Here is a 16,520-nt window from a genome sequence, read left to right on the forward strand (position 1 = left end):
AAACCCTTACCTGAACCGTCTTTAACCAAATACATTAACTTATCCTAAACAGAACCTAACATATTACAAAAAAAAGGGATAATGCAGTATGGGAGATCACCACAGCAGAAATTCACCATCATAAGAATGCTGCTTAGCGCACACCCCCTGATATATGCACTGACACCATTATCCACTGGGTCATAACAACCTCCATCTCCACGCCTCCATCTCCAGGGCCTCCCGCATCGCTCTCCCCCCTAGGAGTGGTCCTAGAAGTAGTCTGTATCAGTAGAGTCACAGTCCACCCGTCTAAATATAACCATCTGGAGCTGGGCTTCCGTGTGGTAGCCCAGCTTTAATGGTCTATCAGACGGTATGACCGAGCATACCCCAAAGGGGGGATGCCAAGAGCCTGCTGGCACACCACTATGCCATCTGATAACCCAACGGCTTCCACTACAGCGTGTGTGCAGAGGCAGCTCGGTTGCTTGGTGACATAATTATGGAGCCACTCAAGCCAATACCGCGGGCGGGGGGGGGTGGACTCGTCCCTATCGAGTTGGCCGACTCAAACAGTGCCTTCACATCCATGTTGTTGGCTTCACGTCGGTCATTGGGTTGTGTATCCCCCTGCCTGGTGGTGGCAATCTTTGGGCTTCACTTAACACCCAGTTCAAGTACAGCTGCATCAGAGGCTTTGTGCAATCATCTTGTTGGATATGACAAATTGTTATCACAAAGGGCATACAATATTATTTAAAATAATGTGACACCCACTACCTTTTGTGTTCAAGTAAGGAGTTTGTTTGCAAAATTATAAGATATCTATCCCTGTTGAGCATGCGATTAAAGTGTCACAGGCAACTTAATAAGAACTAAACTGAACAGGAACATTTAAAAGACATCCCACGGACCATTTTGCTCAAAGCTGCTCAGCCTCAAAGCATCCTTCTATCCATGCATCCATCAAACAGAGCTGAACACATCTAGTGTAATCAGCATTCTGCATCTCGTCTCAGAGCACGGTGAAAAGATGCGTGATTCAGTTTCGGCAATTTCAATCCAATGCTATTTAGAGTAATTAGAGAGAATAATTAGAGAACCCTGTGGCTGGGGTTCGAACACCTTGGGGTACGAGGCTCCCCAACACCACAAGAGTGCAAACAGAGGACAGCTGCCGCCCAGAGCCACGCGGGCCTGCAGAACGCCCTGGTGGATCAGACTAAGGGGCCTGTCAACCGGAAAAGCCATCAACTACCTGACACCTGAAATGCGACCAGCTTGCTCTCACTTCAAGCCTGAAGGGTGGTGGTGGGGGGGGGGGGGGGGGGGGATCGTGTCCTTGAGGAACTATGACCTTCTCAATGCCAGCCAAGTGCCCGTCCAACAGGTACCTGCTGTCTGTCCGTCTGCCGGCACTGGCACACAGGAGGCCTGATGTGACACCAAGCCAACCAGCCTACCAGAGAGGGGAAAAGAACAGTAGGGATTCCCACAACCTCGTCTCGATGCACAAAGGTCACACACACACTTGAAATATTCATGAGTAGGCTTTGAGCGTGCTGAGACTGCGGCCATTACGTGTGCCACTGCAAAAAGAGAAAGAAATCAGCTGGGCTCCCCGAAGCATCCATCTTAGGTCTGCAGAAGCTTTCTGATTGGCTGAGTGAAGCGGCTCTGCCCCGATTGACCTCAGCAGTCAGCCTGATTGATTTAAATAACGCCACCTCGAGCCCCCCCCCCCCCCCCCCACTCTCTCCTCTCTCTCAAAAACACACCACCAGCCCCCTTTAGCTCCCTCTCTCTAACCCGTAGAGTCCACTGAAATGGCTGCTGGAATACTTACTTATCGCTTTTCTACCTTCCCCGATGCCCCACATTCTTACACACAAACACCAACGCACACATTGAAGAGGTTGCAGCGCTGAAGACTGCCACCGTTTATCATGTGGACGCCAGGAACTTCTTTCCTAGGTCCCATCGGTGCCAGTAAAAAAAAAAAAAGGATATATATTTATTGGAATAACACTTCAAAAATCGAAACCACAATATCACGAAAGGGCTGTGTGGAGGGAGTCACTTTGGGATGCTCTCTCGGTCCGAGTTCGACTCGGTTTCGTTAGAGTTTAAATGTAAAGTGCGTCGCACACCAATACACGTGGGAAGATTGGTTAAGCCTTGTTCTGTGTTTAGTAAAATGAGTGTTAATGGACGGCATCCATTTCCTGCGACAGATTTACCCTGTATTGACATCATGTATGAGGGTGGTGTGTTCAGGATGGGTGGGGGTGGAGAATCTTCCCATAAGTTGGGCAATGGACGAGCCTCCCATATGGTGGCCATCAGTGGCGGTTTTAGGTACGGGCGAAGCGGGCAGCCGCCCAGGGCGGCATTACAGGGGGGGCAGCACGAGCACACCAAAAATAAAAAATGATCCGCGCATTTTCTATTATCGATCATACCCTCCCCCCCGTCAACAACTCCGCCAGACCGCAATCACGCGCCCCCCACAATCGCGCACGGGGGGGTCTCGCCCGGGGCGCAATTCAATGTAGAACCGCTACTGGTGGCCATGAAGGTCTTCGTTTCTTCGTTCTCCTTTGTCTCTTCTAGTGAGGCTACACTGCATACCAAGGCTTCATAGCTCCGGACTGGACACACCCACGGGGATGTCAGCAGAGCCCAGTGACCACTGGCCTGTCAGGGGCAGCGAGCCGCTGTCTCATGGACAGGAGGAGGAGGAGGAGGAGGAGGAGGAGGAGGAGGCGGCAACCGGTAGGGCCGGCGACCGTCTCCTTGAGAGGCACCTCCATCACCACAGCAGCTACTGTAGACATGCTCTGCCTGATGATCACATGCATTGAAGAGCCTTTTGTAAAGGGATCAATCAGAGTGATGTATCAGAGCCCTACACAGCTGCAGTCAGGAGTGACCTCTGAAGGTCATACAGCTGTACACACCAACCCCCCACCATGCCCATGAGCGCTGCCAGTAAATCGCGTAAGTCACGACAGAAGAAAATGAATCTCGAGGAGAGTTGAAGTCACACTGGAATGACTGGGCTCAGGATTCCACTGGGGTGAACCCAGTACAGCAGAACAGAATACGGAGCCGCCACACCAAACCCTCTGGCTCCATTTCCAGCAGCTGTCCCTGTAACCTGCAGCTGTTCCCTGTTACCTGCTGACTCTTTTCCACTACCGTTTGGTTCAGTTAGTGGAAGCACTGGAAGTTTGCAGACACTCCCTTGGTGTTCCAAGAGCAACAGAGCCCTGACGTGTCTTTTAAAAGCACACGTTCCTTCCCAGCTGCGCTCTACCACTCTTAGAACGCATCTCAGAACAACTGAGGAGCGGGTGAGTCATTTACTATTAAGACTACCTAGCATAGTGCCACAGCGCTCTCCCACTGAGCCCATTAAAAACTAAACTAACGGATGATTAAAATAGTGGCGCTATAGGGGATTCTCACAGACCCCCCTGCCAAGACCTGCTCCTGAGCACCGTACCAGACCTGCTGTGATGGCAGAAGGCCGTCACAGGTTGTTACAGAGCGACAACACACAACATGCACCTCTATTCATAAAATCTTCCCTGGTGCAGTCCATCCTAGAGCAGGCTCAAGAACACAGCATTAGCAAAGAATTGAGTTGAATTGCGTGCATCAGTATAATGAATCAATATATAAGCGTGAAAAGTGTATATCATAATTCTGACTCATTTGGATCCCATACCATTAGCAGTAGAGGTCATTTCAGCAGTAAAACACATGACGTGTCCACTACTGACGACAGACTTTCTGCATGGATAGTGGCTGTAGCTTTGAACCGTTATAGCGACAGTATGCAGGTTTCTTTTTAACCAAAAGGAACAGGACGGTGCAAACAGCCCAGGCATCGAATACAGCTTGTTAGATAGAAATGCTTGAAGCCTTCCAGTAAACTCCTACTCTTGTGTATTCTGTTTTATGTTAACACACACACAACCACACCCACACAGCACAGTGAAGCAGGCGGCTGTGTATTTAACAGTTGGTTTGTTTGAGCAGTGGGCCGACGCCGTGGCAGAAGCCAAGGGAAGGAGAACAGCTTGGTGGGATGTGTGGTATGCTAGCTCCTCTGTTCCCGCCTCCCACTCTCTTCCATCAGCTGAGACCCAGCCTGGGCCTCAGCCGACGAGGCCTCAGCCAACAGGTCCACCGCCCAGACCCAGCCTGGGCTCTCAGACCCAGCCTGGGCTCTCAGACCCAGCCTGGGCTCTCAGACCCAGCCTGGGCTCTCAGACCCAGCCTGGGCTCTCAGACCCAGCCTGGGCTCTCAGACCCAGCCTGGCCTCTCAGACCCAGCCTGGGCTCTCAGACCCAGCCTGGGCTCTCAGACCCAGCTTAGGCTCTCAGACCCAGCCTGGGCTCTCAGACCCAGCCTGGGCTCTCAAACCCAGCCTGGGCCCTCAGACCCAGCCTGGCCCCTCAGACCCAGCCTGGGCTCTCAGACCCAGCCTGGGCTCTCAGACCCAGCCTGGGCTCTCAGACCCAGCCTGGCCCCTCACACCCAGCCTGGGCTCTCAGACCCAGCCTGGGTCTGAGGGCTGGGCCTTAGCCAACGGGTCAACCGCCCCAGACGCAGCAGTGGCAGCTGGCTTGACAAACACAGTCTTCACAGCGATCTGGAGGGATGCTACTTGTGTATCTGGGTATTTGAAAATCGAACATGCCAGGCAGTGGATCGGGAGGTTGTATTGGTCAGTACGGTGTCAGTAGCTGACAGAACACAAACTTATTGTGCCTGCTATACAAGTTCTGTCAAAGTTCTTAACTCTTATGTATGTAAAATGGAAATGTTCTTCAGCACCATCATATCTATGACATTATTTGTGTGAGAATCTGGTTAGCACTAGCATGCTGCAGTGTATATAATAATATGGATGTACTACGGATGACATTTTGGATTGTACCCTACCCTACTGTAAATGTATCTAAAACCCAGCTGATTAAAGCATAATATGGCATCCAACTCATAATAAACGGCCTCATCGTATCCTATTAAAGCAGCTCCCCACGGGTCCTCTGATCTCCTTCCACATAGAGCAGCGTTTGATGTTAGCCGGGTGGAGCCTTTCATTTGAACTTTCATTTTCTCTACATTTATGTAGAGCTACAGTGCTTTACAACCACTTAAAGAACTTAAGATTTCCTCGCCTTGTGCTCACCGTCCACACACACACACACACACACACACACTGCAGTGTTCAGAATACTACATGAGGCAGGGAGAGTTGGAGAGCGCCAGAGAGGGATGTGGGACAGGTGGGTTGAAAGAGAGACAAGGCGGTGAGGGGGGCGAGAGAGAGACATTAGGGAGAGTAGAGAGAATAGAGAGATCACCATAGAGGAAGAGCACAATAAGCGGGATTAGCGCACAAGGGGGAAGGTGTAGTGTGAGAGAGTGACAGAGAGAGAGAGAGCCAGAGAGAGGGGGAGGAAGAAGATGGAGTTAAAGCTGAGCTCTGCATGCACACAGACTACATGGCACAGGACCATGGCGAGGGCGAGAGAGGAACGAGGGAGAGAGAACAAGGGCTTATTGCCTTCTCAGCAGATTCAGTGTTTCCTCAGGGAGTTGGTGTCGTCCCTTTATGGGCCCGTGCATCTGTAGCACACACACACGCACACACACACACACACACACGCGCACGCGCACACACGCACACACACACGCCCCCCTGTGAGTCATGTAAAGTGTTTGGCTTGGGAATGCAGGGTTAGTGGTAGAGAATATAGTTGCCCTTACAGTGAACTTTAAGGTAGGCCTCGGAGGGCCATACTGCTCTCTTTATTTCCTCTACATCTTTAAAATGTGTGTTTCTGATTTCACACTTGGTTACCCTGGGGCTCTTTTTTTAAGTGGGCAGAATGTGTTGTGAGACGTGGTACGTGTGGTGGTTAACCACCAGGAGCAGTAGAGGGTCAAAGCGTTGTAGTAGTGGAGCTTCTCTATGGGATAAGGCTGACAGGGGGCCCTGGTTGACAGGTAGAGCCCGCGGTGCTATTGGCTTGCGGTACTTGACGCAGGAAAAAGCCTGTCTGTTTGTCCATGTCCATCTTGTTCTGGGGGGCTTTTTTTGCTACAGTTGATTCCATCCAATTACACCCGATTTACGAAGTTGTTTACCCCTTAAACATTTGATTTACAAAAAGCACTTTATTTCAATCTTTATCCTAGCATGCCTTCCCCCTATCAGCGTATGCACTATCTCTGTGGGCACAAGGCTAAAGGCTACTAGCAGCTAATGGATGGTAATGCGTGTGGTGTGTGAAAAGAAAATGACATGTATCCATCCAACGGACGTCGTGAGGGAAACATGTCATTTCCTTCCATTCAGTCACTGAAATATATACATTACAAGACATAAGATGAGGCTGGAGGAGGATAAGGCTTGAGAGGCCTTCTAGACAGACCAGACAATAGAATTTTACACCGAAAATAAAGAGCCCACTTAACCTAACAAGTGCACCTCGCTGCACTAATCAACTTGAGCACTAATTTCTTTTTTTTCCCCCTCACTGCCGATTCAATCATCGTAGTTCATCATCATACTATACCCCTGCTAAACGTCTGATTCGGCAGAGAGCACCGACGCGGGCATATCATGGTGACATCACATCCTGTGGAACGCCTGGTGAGACGACGCGACGCCATGCGCGCGTGGACAAGCCGCTCGGCGATGACCCTACAACCGCCACGCTCTGTCGAAACATCACAGCGCTAATGAACCCACTGCCTCTGGCAGAAATCTAAATAAATAACTTGGATTGTTCGCATTAAAAACAATGCGCTCTTGTGCAGCACTGCGAGAACAGCAGCCTTTTTCTGTTGACGACTGTTGGCGCTGTGCTGTGCAGGGCAACCAGGCCAACCGTCATGCCTGGCTGCAGCCAGCACTGCCTCCAGCTACAGCGTGGTTTAGAGCGTGTGGCGCCCACTCACCGAAGGACAATCATGACGGGAACAAAAGGGTTTATGTGCGAACAGAAGGACGGGGAGGTGTTCTTCTTGAGAATGCGATCAGCTCTCACGCGCGGCCCCATAGAAAGAGGCGTACGCAATACGAGGTAGTGACGCGGCACTTTTTAGACGCAAAGAAACGTGGGCTGGAGGACTAAATGGTCCTCATTTATACAGCGCTTTTATCCAAAGCGCTTTACAGTGTTGACTGACGTTCACCCATTCATGCGTGAGGCGTGAGGCGTCTTGCTCAGGGACACCACGACACTCAGCTAGGAGGAGCCGGGGATCGAACCAGCAACCTCGCAGTTACCAGCCAACCCGCTCTACCTCCTGAGCTAATGCCGCCCCCGACTATGGCTACGCTCGTGGAGTGTTTGTCTGGCACTCGCTCTCGCACTCTACGAATACCTGGCACAGACAACACACTATGTACATAATCAGGCATATTATCAGCCACCCAACACACACAAACATAAATAAAACCAAAACACCTCAGATTCAGATGAAAACAGCTCTCTCTCCCCAAACCTGGTTCAGCTCTTCCCTCCGACCTGGTGACAAACAAACCTCCCACACCCCCTGAGCCGGGCTGACACGCCAAGAGAGGGCTCCACCACACTGCCGAACACACTGCTGGTGGGGGGGGGGGGCTCACCTCGCGGATCTTGTCCCTCTTCTCCTTGACGGCGGGCTCAGGCGGCTCGCCGTCGCTGACGCCCACCACTTTGGGCATGGGGACCGGGGGGAGGGGCCTGGGCCCCGCCTCCTTCTTCTTCAGCTCCTCCACCACCCGCACCTTCTCCGTCTGGATCTCCGCCTGCAGCTCCGCCCGCGACTTGCGCAGCTTCTCCTTGGCCTCCTGCAGGGCGCGCTCGTGGTCGGCGCGGATCTTGTCCCGCAGGCTCTCCTCTTCCTCCCTGGGGGACAGGAAGTGGGCGGGTAGGGGGAGGGGAGGGGACAGGAAGTAGGTAGGTAGGGGAAGAGGACAGGAAGTCAGATCAGGTTGGATCAGACGCAGCAGAACACATTTGTAAAAGGGAACATTAGAAGGAGTAATTAATATATCAGCATAATCATTAAAGATGACTGACATCTGAATCCATGAGGTGGATTCAGAAAAGTGTTCCCAGGACTTGTTTTTTGCGCAAATCCATATATTGGGGGGGACCTTTCTTTCTCATTCTTTGTAACAATATTCTTCGACAACAGCTAACACGGTGGCTAGGAGTGTGGTCACTGGTAGCAGCATGCTCGAGATCTAGAGACTAGACTTTAGAGTCTGTTCACTAAACCGAGGATGTGAAACACAGATTATAAGGGGATAACATGACTCTCTTTCTGTTTTCATCACTAGGCATCCTAATGAACCCTCAGCTCATCGCTGAGTTGGGTAAGTGCAAAGTTAATGAAAACAATAACAAACAGAAAGCTTTGAAATGATAACAAACTCGAGGTCACAAGGCAGAGACGCCGTGTGTACAGCACAAATTCGATTTTGACCTGCGGCTCTATGATACAAACCAATATATATCTTCTTCAACCCTTTCCTGCCCCTCTTCACTGTCCAGTCTATATAAAAAGGCACAATAGCCCGACAAAATAAAACATTGATTATTGAAATGCCCTTTAAAACCCAGTCCAACAGCTATGGGGACTTGGTGGTTTTAACGACGAGGCTATGAGCAGCAGACCCAGGCAGACGTGCCCGGTGTCCTACTCTTCCATCCCCTCCATGAGACAGGTGAGCCAATGGGGATTGTGGACACGAGTCTCAGACTGGCTCATCTGTAGAGCCCAGGGCTGTTGACTCCGCTCAGTCCCCAGAGGGGAGGCATGAACAACACACTGCAGGTTAGGACAAGGACATGGGTTCAGAGACGCTCTAAACAACCACCACAACGCAAGTGGACTGGTACCGGGCTGCAGAGGTTTAGGAACAAAGCCCAAACAAACCCTCATTATCATTTGTTGTTTTTTCACTTCCATAAAACAGCACAATGAGCAACCGAGTGTCTCTAAAGAAGAATCTTTCAGCCTTTTTCAGACCCAATCACTTCTCCCTGTCAAGCACTTTACGTCAATGTTTGTGTTAAGAATGTCTTCTTAAAGTGTTTGTTTTTTGTCACTAAAGATTATACCTTTCATCATAGAAAAAATCCCTAGAGAAAACACTATTTTTGTGCTGGATAGAGATGTTACACATAACTCCGATAACATGCCAAAGAAATGGACTTTAACAGAGATTGATGGATTTGTTTCATTAGTTGATTTGACTTGGCACAATAATTATACATGTGATGCCGTTATTCTCAATAACGGTCACACAGTTGCTGTTTTTTCCTTGATTAGATGAATATAAAACACACACACACTTTTTCAGGGTGTGTGTGTCTGTGTGCTCAGCTGTGGAGCTGCATGGTGCTTCAATGTGATTATTTATCTACCAGAACACACTCAGGACACCGCATAATGTTTGTTACCAAATGCGTGTATATCCAAGCCCGACATCGCCAGACCAATTCATAAATGTGCATTACTCTGGAACCCTCAGATCATTTTGGTTTCTAAGCAACGTTAGGGGTTGGAGACCAAAATGACGCCATGAGTGCAAACGTAAATATTAGTAGAGAGACTAACTACAGCCAAGTGCAGCTTTTGCAGAAATAGACTCAATAACAACGATTCAACTATTAAAGAAGAAAAGTATGCCCTAGCAGAGTTTCTCTGTGGAAAACATGTTTTTGCATTTCTTCTGACTGGATTGTTACGCGGACTGAAGGACTTGTCTGTCACGGTAAGGACTCCCGCCCACTGAGAGATGGGGCAGCTAGAGGTCCAGACTGATCCTTTCTACTGAACAGAATGTAAAACTCACGAGATCAAGATGGTCTCCAGGCTTATTGGATAGACCTACAACCAATAGGGGCAACGAAACGTGTGACTCATCAGCGGCAGCCATCTTGGTTGTTTATGAAAATGCCTCAGCTGTGCTCCCATAAATTCCATCTATTGCAACTCACTTCTTTGTTTCGCCAACGAAAACCTGTCCAACCAGATCTAAATGTCATGTCTGATGGAAAAAGCCATATGTTGTTTCCTTTTAGTTGTCTAAAGCTGTGTTTCCTATTGCTTGTATTGCCTAGCCACCCTACCTTCCTCATTGTCATCTAAATGGTGACCTTTGTGCTTGGGTCAGCCACCCCACCATCCTTAGTGTTATCTACATGTTAACCGTTTTTCTTGGGTAGCACCCCTACCTTGCTCAGAGTCATCCACATGTTAACCTTTGTACTTGGGTAAACAGGTCACAAGTGAGAAGACATCCTCTTATGCACTCTTCTGCTTGATGAGAACGCAGGCAACTCTGTGTCTTAGGTTAACATTACCTGATTTGATTATTGACATCTGCAATGTGGGGAGGATGTGAAACTGTTTAAAAAAACTCTAACTGTATTCTCGACTCACTCTGCTAGAGAGGAGTCTAATATATGCACGCATTACACCTAGGTTAATTGTCTATAGTTATTGTGCGCTTTTTACATTTAGAAATCTCATCTATCCTAGACGCAATATCTCTAGAGAAATTGCCACGACACATGCACCACTTAAACACAGTCCGATCTGGTAAAGGAGAGCTCCAGTTACTAGCGTGACGACTAGTGAACGAGGGATCGCTCAGAAGAGAGTTGGGAGGAAACCCCTGCCAGAGACTGGGAATGAGGATGCAAATCCCTGTCCGCAGTTACAGACATTCTATGTTCTATGTAAAAACAGGAAGTCGACAGTATCCAAATGTGGGTACGCTGTGCCTTCCCCATCTCATGGATGTCGCTGCTTATAAGAACTCTGCATCGGACTAAGGGAAACATGGGAAGGAAATAGAGAACTTATGTGTGTGTGAGTGTGTGCGTATGATTAGCCAAAAGGAGAGACCCGTTGTTATTGATTTGTTACCGCATAGTGTTATGTGAGGCAGTTTGTGTTGCTAAAATCGAGCAGACTATTATATAAGGTTAGTTGACGTGTAAGTGAACACATTGTTTCAGCTGGAATTCAAACACTATGAGACTTAAATAAAATGTACTTTGGGCTGAGAATCTTAGGAAGCAGGGGGGTGGTGTTAGGACCCACGGAAACTTTGTGATACTTCTTTGATACCGTTATACTGTATTTATACAGTATACTGTATTTACAGTAAATAAACCACACCCAACATGGAGCTCCACACATCCACATACACCGTGGTGCTATTCTACAAGTGTCCGAGAAGTTTAACCCTCTCTCAGACACCGCAGTGAACAGCTCTACATGTCCAGTGCGTCCACACACACCTCGCCTTTGGCGTTTCTTGGTTGGGACAACGAAAGAGTAAGCGGCTGAAGAGTATATCTGAAGCATCAACGTGAAACCGTGACAAAGGAGGAGAAGGGGGGACAAAGGGAGCCCTCATCAGATAAGGATGATTGATTGATTTTCATCGCTGACATCCAGGCCACAAGGTAAGGGGAGCTGGCTGGTAACTTCCTGTATATCAGACAAGACCAGCTTGCTTGGTGCATTTCCATTAATAAAGAGGCTCTTCCATGCTCTCCCTCAAACTGCCTTTTCCACCTGTTAAAGTCCAAACTATTTGAATATTCGCAACGCCAATATTCAGCATCTTCCAACAATTATTGCAAAGGTGAAAATGATAGATCAACTTCCATAGCCTTATACGTGAGTTTTACTTCCAAACCAAGTGTAAATTAGTCTAGTGCATGGCAGTCCAGGGATGAGGAGGATTATGATTAATGGGAGTGCTTTCTTGAACACATCCATGTTTGCTGCAAAAAAGGCCTCAATCGTTATTTTGACAGTTCTCCTGAAGGAAGAGCAGCAGATTTGCCTTTTTCCTTTTTTGGTGATCCAGAATCTTAATAGTGGATAAACAATTAAATAAATAAATTCATATACAACACATGCATTGTTTCACAGAATACTGCGTTTTTTCTTTGCATGGCCTTGAATAGCGTTTGTATAAAAGGTGTTTTGAAGCTCTGGTGCAAGATAGAGCTGTAAACAATTCAACCTTGATGTGAATAAAATGAATATCGCTTTTTCGCAGGAAAATCGCGTTGTATGTGTACTGTCCCGTGCCACTCGCCGTGGGAAGAAAATCTCAACGAATCCCGTTCAATGTAATAGGACCTTAACACACTAATAAATATACTGCCTATTTTTAGGGGATCAGCTTCTGTGACTGCAGAGGTAACTGTGTCTATGCAGTCGGTACACACACCATCCATATACGCACCATGCATACACACTCCCAAGGAGAGGCATGGCTTTATGCTTTTGCTGGGAACATGCCTTCAGCAAGATGCTTTTTAATGTGATATTTTAAAGATGTCGCAAAAGGGGCTGAAGGCAGATAGGATAATGCCTACATGTGACTATGTGTGTGTGTGGGGGGGGTCATAGATTAGGTGGCAGATGCATCATTTACATATCAACCCCCACGCAAATCATCTTCTCCTGTCAGTCCCCCTCCCCTTCCTCAAAAGGTGAACCTCAACCCCATCTATCCTTTCCTCCCTCCATCCTATTTCCATTCTGCATCCCGCCGATTCTCTCGCCAGTTGAATACTATGTCAGACATGCAATTAATAGCACCTTGACAGCTGCCTGAATCAATTAACCTGAAAGCTACAACCAGGCAGCCAGAGCAAGCAGGCAGCAGCACCATACCTCAACACATCCTGCAGGTTTCACATGCCCCCTTGGTCATCTCATCTCTCGCCCTGACAGCGCCTCCTCTCTCCCTGTCTCCCAGACACCATCAGATGACTGGCACGGCCCGCCCCCCTGGTTTGTGCTTCTCATCATGTCTAGCTTCACTAATCACTTCCTCATTGCATCAGCCACTGGAAGCTGTGACAACACCTAGAGCTGTTGTGGAGTGTCGCAGGGTGACAGCAGCCAAGGAAACCCACACATCCCCATCTCGTATGGCCGCCACGGTGAAGAAGCCCTATTACAATGTGGGATTTCAGTCTAGGATCCAAGACTTTTGACCGCATGAATGAATAGTCATGGAAACACGGAGACCCGGACAGAATTGCAGGCCAGGCACATTAAGTCTTAATTTGCTTATTATCAACAAATGATTGTTGACCTTTCAGTGCCTGGAAAGGATGTTGAAAAGTCCTGGAGGCTTGGCCAGTTCACCAACAACAGAAGGTTGATAACATTGCTATGGAAGAAGATTCTGCCCTTCACCATCTCCAATTAGACACTTCTCGTTAAATGTAGTCATTGAGATAATTGACCTGACACATTTAACAGACAATGCGGGTAAACATGAGGGCAGTGAATGTGCATCGCAAGTGGATAATGGCTAATGAATAAAGCACATAGTATCCAGTCAGGTCTCTGCAGCCTAACATCCGTTTCACTAAGAGCAACAGTATACCACATAACAAAGTAAAGGTTCCGGAGGCAATGGTAAAGGACATTCTCATACAGAGCAGCAGTGATTACACTAAGCAGCACTAATGCAGTGTCATCCAGGGAAAGACACCTGGTTGAGGCTCTAGTTACCTTCCATCCAAAACCTCCTTATCTTCTACTCGTATGGAAATCTCTTATGTTATCTTATTTACTCTAAACCATATGAGCAAAGGGGAAATGGAAATGGGAAGTCAGCTTTCTCCAACAGTGTACCATGCTCCCTTTAATTTCAGAATACATGAATACCAACTAGTTACATTAAGCTTGTTTCCAAGCCCTGAGAAGGTGCTAATTACTGTCCGCGCAGAGCAAGCAAATGCAAATGGCTGTATGTGGAGCGGACCACATTAATTGTGGGGGTTTAGGCAAACTGTGGTCAATATATTTGGTAACTATGACCTTTATCGATGCCTCCATTCCAATTTTGCACGCCACTTTTTCTCTGCACTGTGTATTTTCTTCGAAGAGATTAAGTTTATTTCTTTGAATGGGCTCTGGAATTTACTCTATAGTATTAACTCTACTCGACTTTGCTTTTTACTTTTCAAGGGCACTTATTTGTTCTAGTTGCCGAGTTGTACATAATAGTAGTCCACTAGTCATTATGCAACACACAGTACAACACAACACCATAAATGATTATTATAAATTTTGTGCCTGATTTCTCCCTTCCAACTCTGGTCAGCAAAGCCCCAAATTCTGGATTGTTCTCACAATTTCTTTAGAAGATTATCCTGTGGTGTATGTTAAGATTGGATTTAACTTCCCCAAACCGGATCAGGGCAGCACAAATATTAAACATGATTAAAGTGCAGTATGTCGACCAAATGAAACATGAATCAAAAGGATTCTGCTAAAGCACCAGCATGATCCATGACCAAATAGAACAAGGTGCATCACCACAATGGCTGCCACTGTTTCACCTCTATTCAAGAGGAGTCTCTTCTGCAGGCCCTCTCCCTGACAGGGGAGCCTGCTTTGTTTGTGTGTATACGTGTATGTGCATGTGTACGTACACGTGCGTGTGTGTGTGTGCGTTAGTGATGGGTCATGTGCGACCAAATCATTTTCGAAGGGCTCTTTAACAAGAACAAACCGACCTGATTCCCTGTTTCAGTTCTCTCTCGTTCGTCTCTATCGTTCGTTCACCCAGACTCGACTCCCACTCGCTGACTCACTGTTCACTGTGTTAAGTTAGCAGAGTGGTGAAGAGGGACTGGCCTGGGCAACAACATCCCGATTCCGAACATGAAGCGCTCCTCAGCTGAAAGGAACTTAGTTGTAATGTTGTGTGTTGATTGATGACCGTCTGCACGATCGTTAGAGAACGAGGGAGGAGCTGAGTCTGACTGACTCAGCTGAGAACCGTGCATTTCATGATTCACCACTACCGGAAACGCGACTGAACGAACAAACGATTCTGAATGATTCTTCTTGGCGAACTGACCGACGCAACTGAATCAAGGGAAAGAATCATGAAATCCATCACTAGTGCGTGCGTGCGCGCGTGCGTGCATGCGTGCGTGCGTGCGTTTTCCTGACTGTCAGAGGACCCTCAGCCAGAGAGCCCCCCAGGGAACAATCCCCAGTGGTATCAAGTGATGTGGGCAGGTCTAATAGACCCTGGTCCACAGACAATAGGGAGGTAGAAGGGGCCAGCAGGGAGAGGTGGGGATGGTGTCTGTGTTCCACGACCCGTCCGGGTTCTCCCAGTGACCCACTTGGTTGTGATGGGTTCAGAATACCTGTGTATCTGCAGGGGCCATCACTGCTCCGGTAACACAACAGTCTGAAATAACATCTCCCTCTCTTTCTTTAACGGGTCATTGGAAAGCCAGGAGAAACAACAATGAGCTTGGGGGCACGGTTTTCTGTCTCTGTGGGGAACCTCGGGTCTGGGAATTTGGTGAATGAATGGCGTTAGAGCGACTGATCTGGCGTTTCTCATCCGAACAATGTGCTTTTTTTGTATTATGTGAAGAGACATACGCTTGTTGTCTCCAGGATATCCTGATCTACGTCCAGGACGGTGATCTCCACCCAGGCCTGACTGAATGTCCCCAGCTCCTCTCTGGCTGCAGAAAATAAAGCGCACGCTGTGTTTTCCAATGTATCGTTTTGTTAAGGAATTTTATATCAGTAATTAGGAAGCTGATAACCCATTATGGATCAATCATTTAGGGAGAAGGGGTGAGATGATTAAATATGTTTTTCTTCTTCTCATCCCTTTTTGAACGGGTACAGCAAGTGTTAAACAGTTTCTTTTAATTTGTTGTTTTCACTGTTTGTAAATATTACTTAATTGTAACCGTCCACTTGTTTCATCATTTTATTTGTATTGTTTGTTTGTTTATTGCTTCTTTTTTTTTCTTGTTCGAAATAAAAATATTTTCAATCAAATTAAATTCAAAGCCTGGAGAGAAGCAGAAGGGCAGAGACAGGGCCTGTCCATAGGACTTCTTCACAGTGGGAGAGAGGCTCCATCTATCCATCCATCTGTCCATCTGTACGAGTGTTATTTGAATGACGCTTCAAAAAGCAACACTACAGTATAACGTTAGTATTAGGATGAAATCAGTGGCTTCTGGATCCACGAATGGGAATGACGCTGACCTGGTTACATTGGAAGAATTAAAAAAATGGCTTCCATTATATTGGACTTGGGAGTACAGTAAATTACCATAAAACAAAAAAGATGGATTGGATTTAAATTGAATTTAATTGATGGATTTAAATTAAATTGCACAGCAGCACAAGCGCTGTTCAAGAGCATATGCAAACAAACAAAAACACACACAAACTATAATGGATGACCAACCTAAAAGGAAAACATTGTAACTGGAGTCCATTACGTAATTATCAAGCTGACATTATTATTGTAGGTACAGCTCTTGGATATATGATGCCCAGTTTAAACTGGGCATCATATATCACTCTCTTGATCCTGTTCTCTAACCTGATGGCAGTCTATAGTCTAGCTACTGCCCTGGTTCGAGCAGAGAACAGCTTTGCTTGATTAATTGTAGCAGTTCAGTAATCTTTC

The 16,520-nt window shown here is 47.4% G+C and overlaps 1 protein-coding gene across 1 annotated transcript in view; it reads right to left on the reverse strand.

Annotated features, from left to right (window-relative positions):
• Positions 1 to 16,520, reverse strand: part of LOC311358747 (mannosyl-oligosaccharide 1,2-alpha-mannosidase IB-like) — a gene marked incomplete at its 3' end in the record, with an annotated part of 68,575 nt that overhangs the window by 37,209 nt on the left and 14,846 nt on the right. Inside the window, 1 exon segment of the mRNA XM_084478873.1 lies at positions 7,644 to 7,905. Within this exon segment, the coding sequence (XP_084334999.1) occupies positions 7,644 to 7,905 (262 nt within the window).

The sequence above is a fragment of the Micromesistius poutassou genome (genome assembly GCF_964030765.1).
Source record: "Micromesistius poutassou genome assembly, chromosome: 14".
In the NCBI taxonomy this organism is placed as follows: Eukaryota; Metazoa; Chordata; class Actinopteri; order Gadiformes; family Gadidae; genus Micromesistius; species Micromesistius poutassou.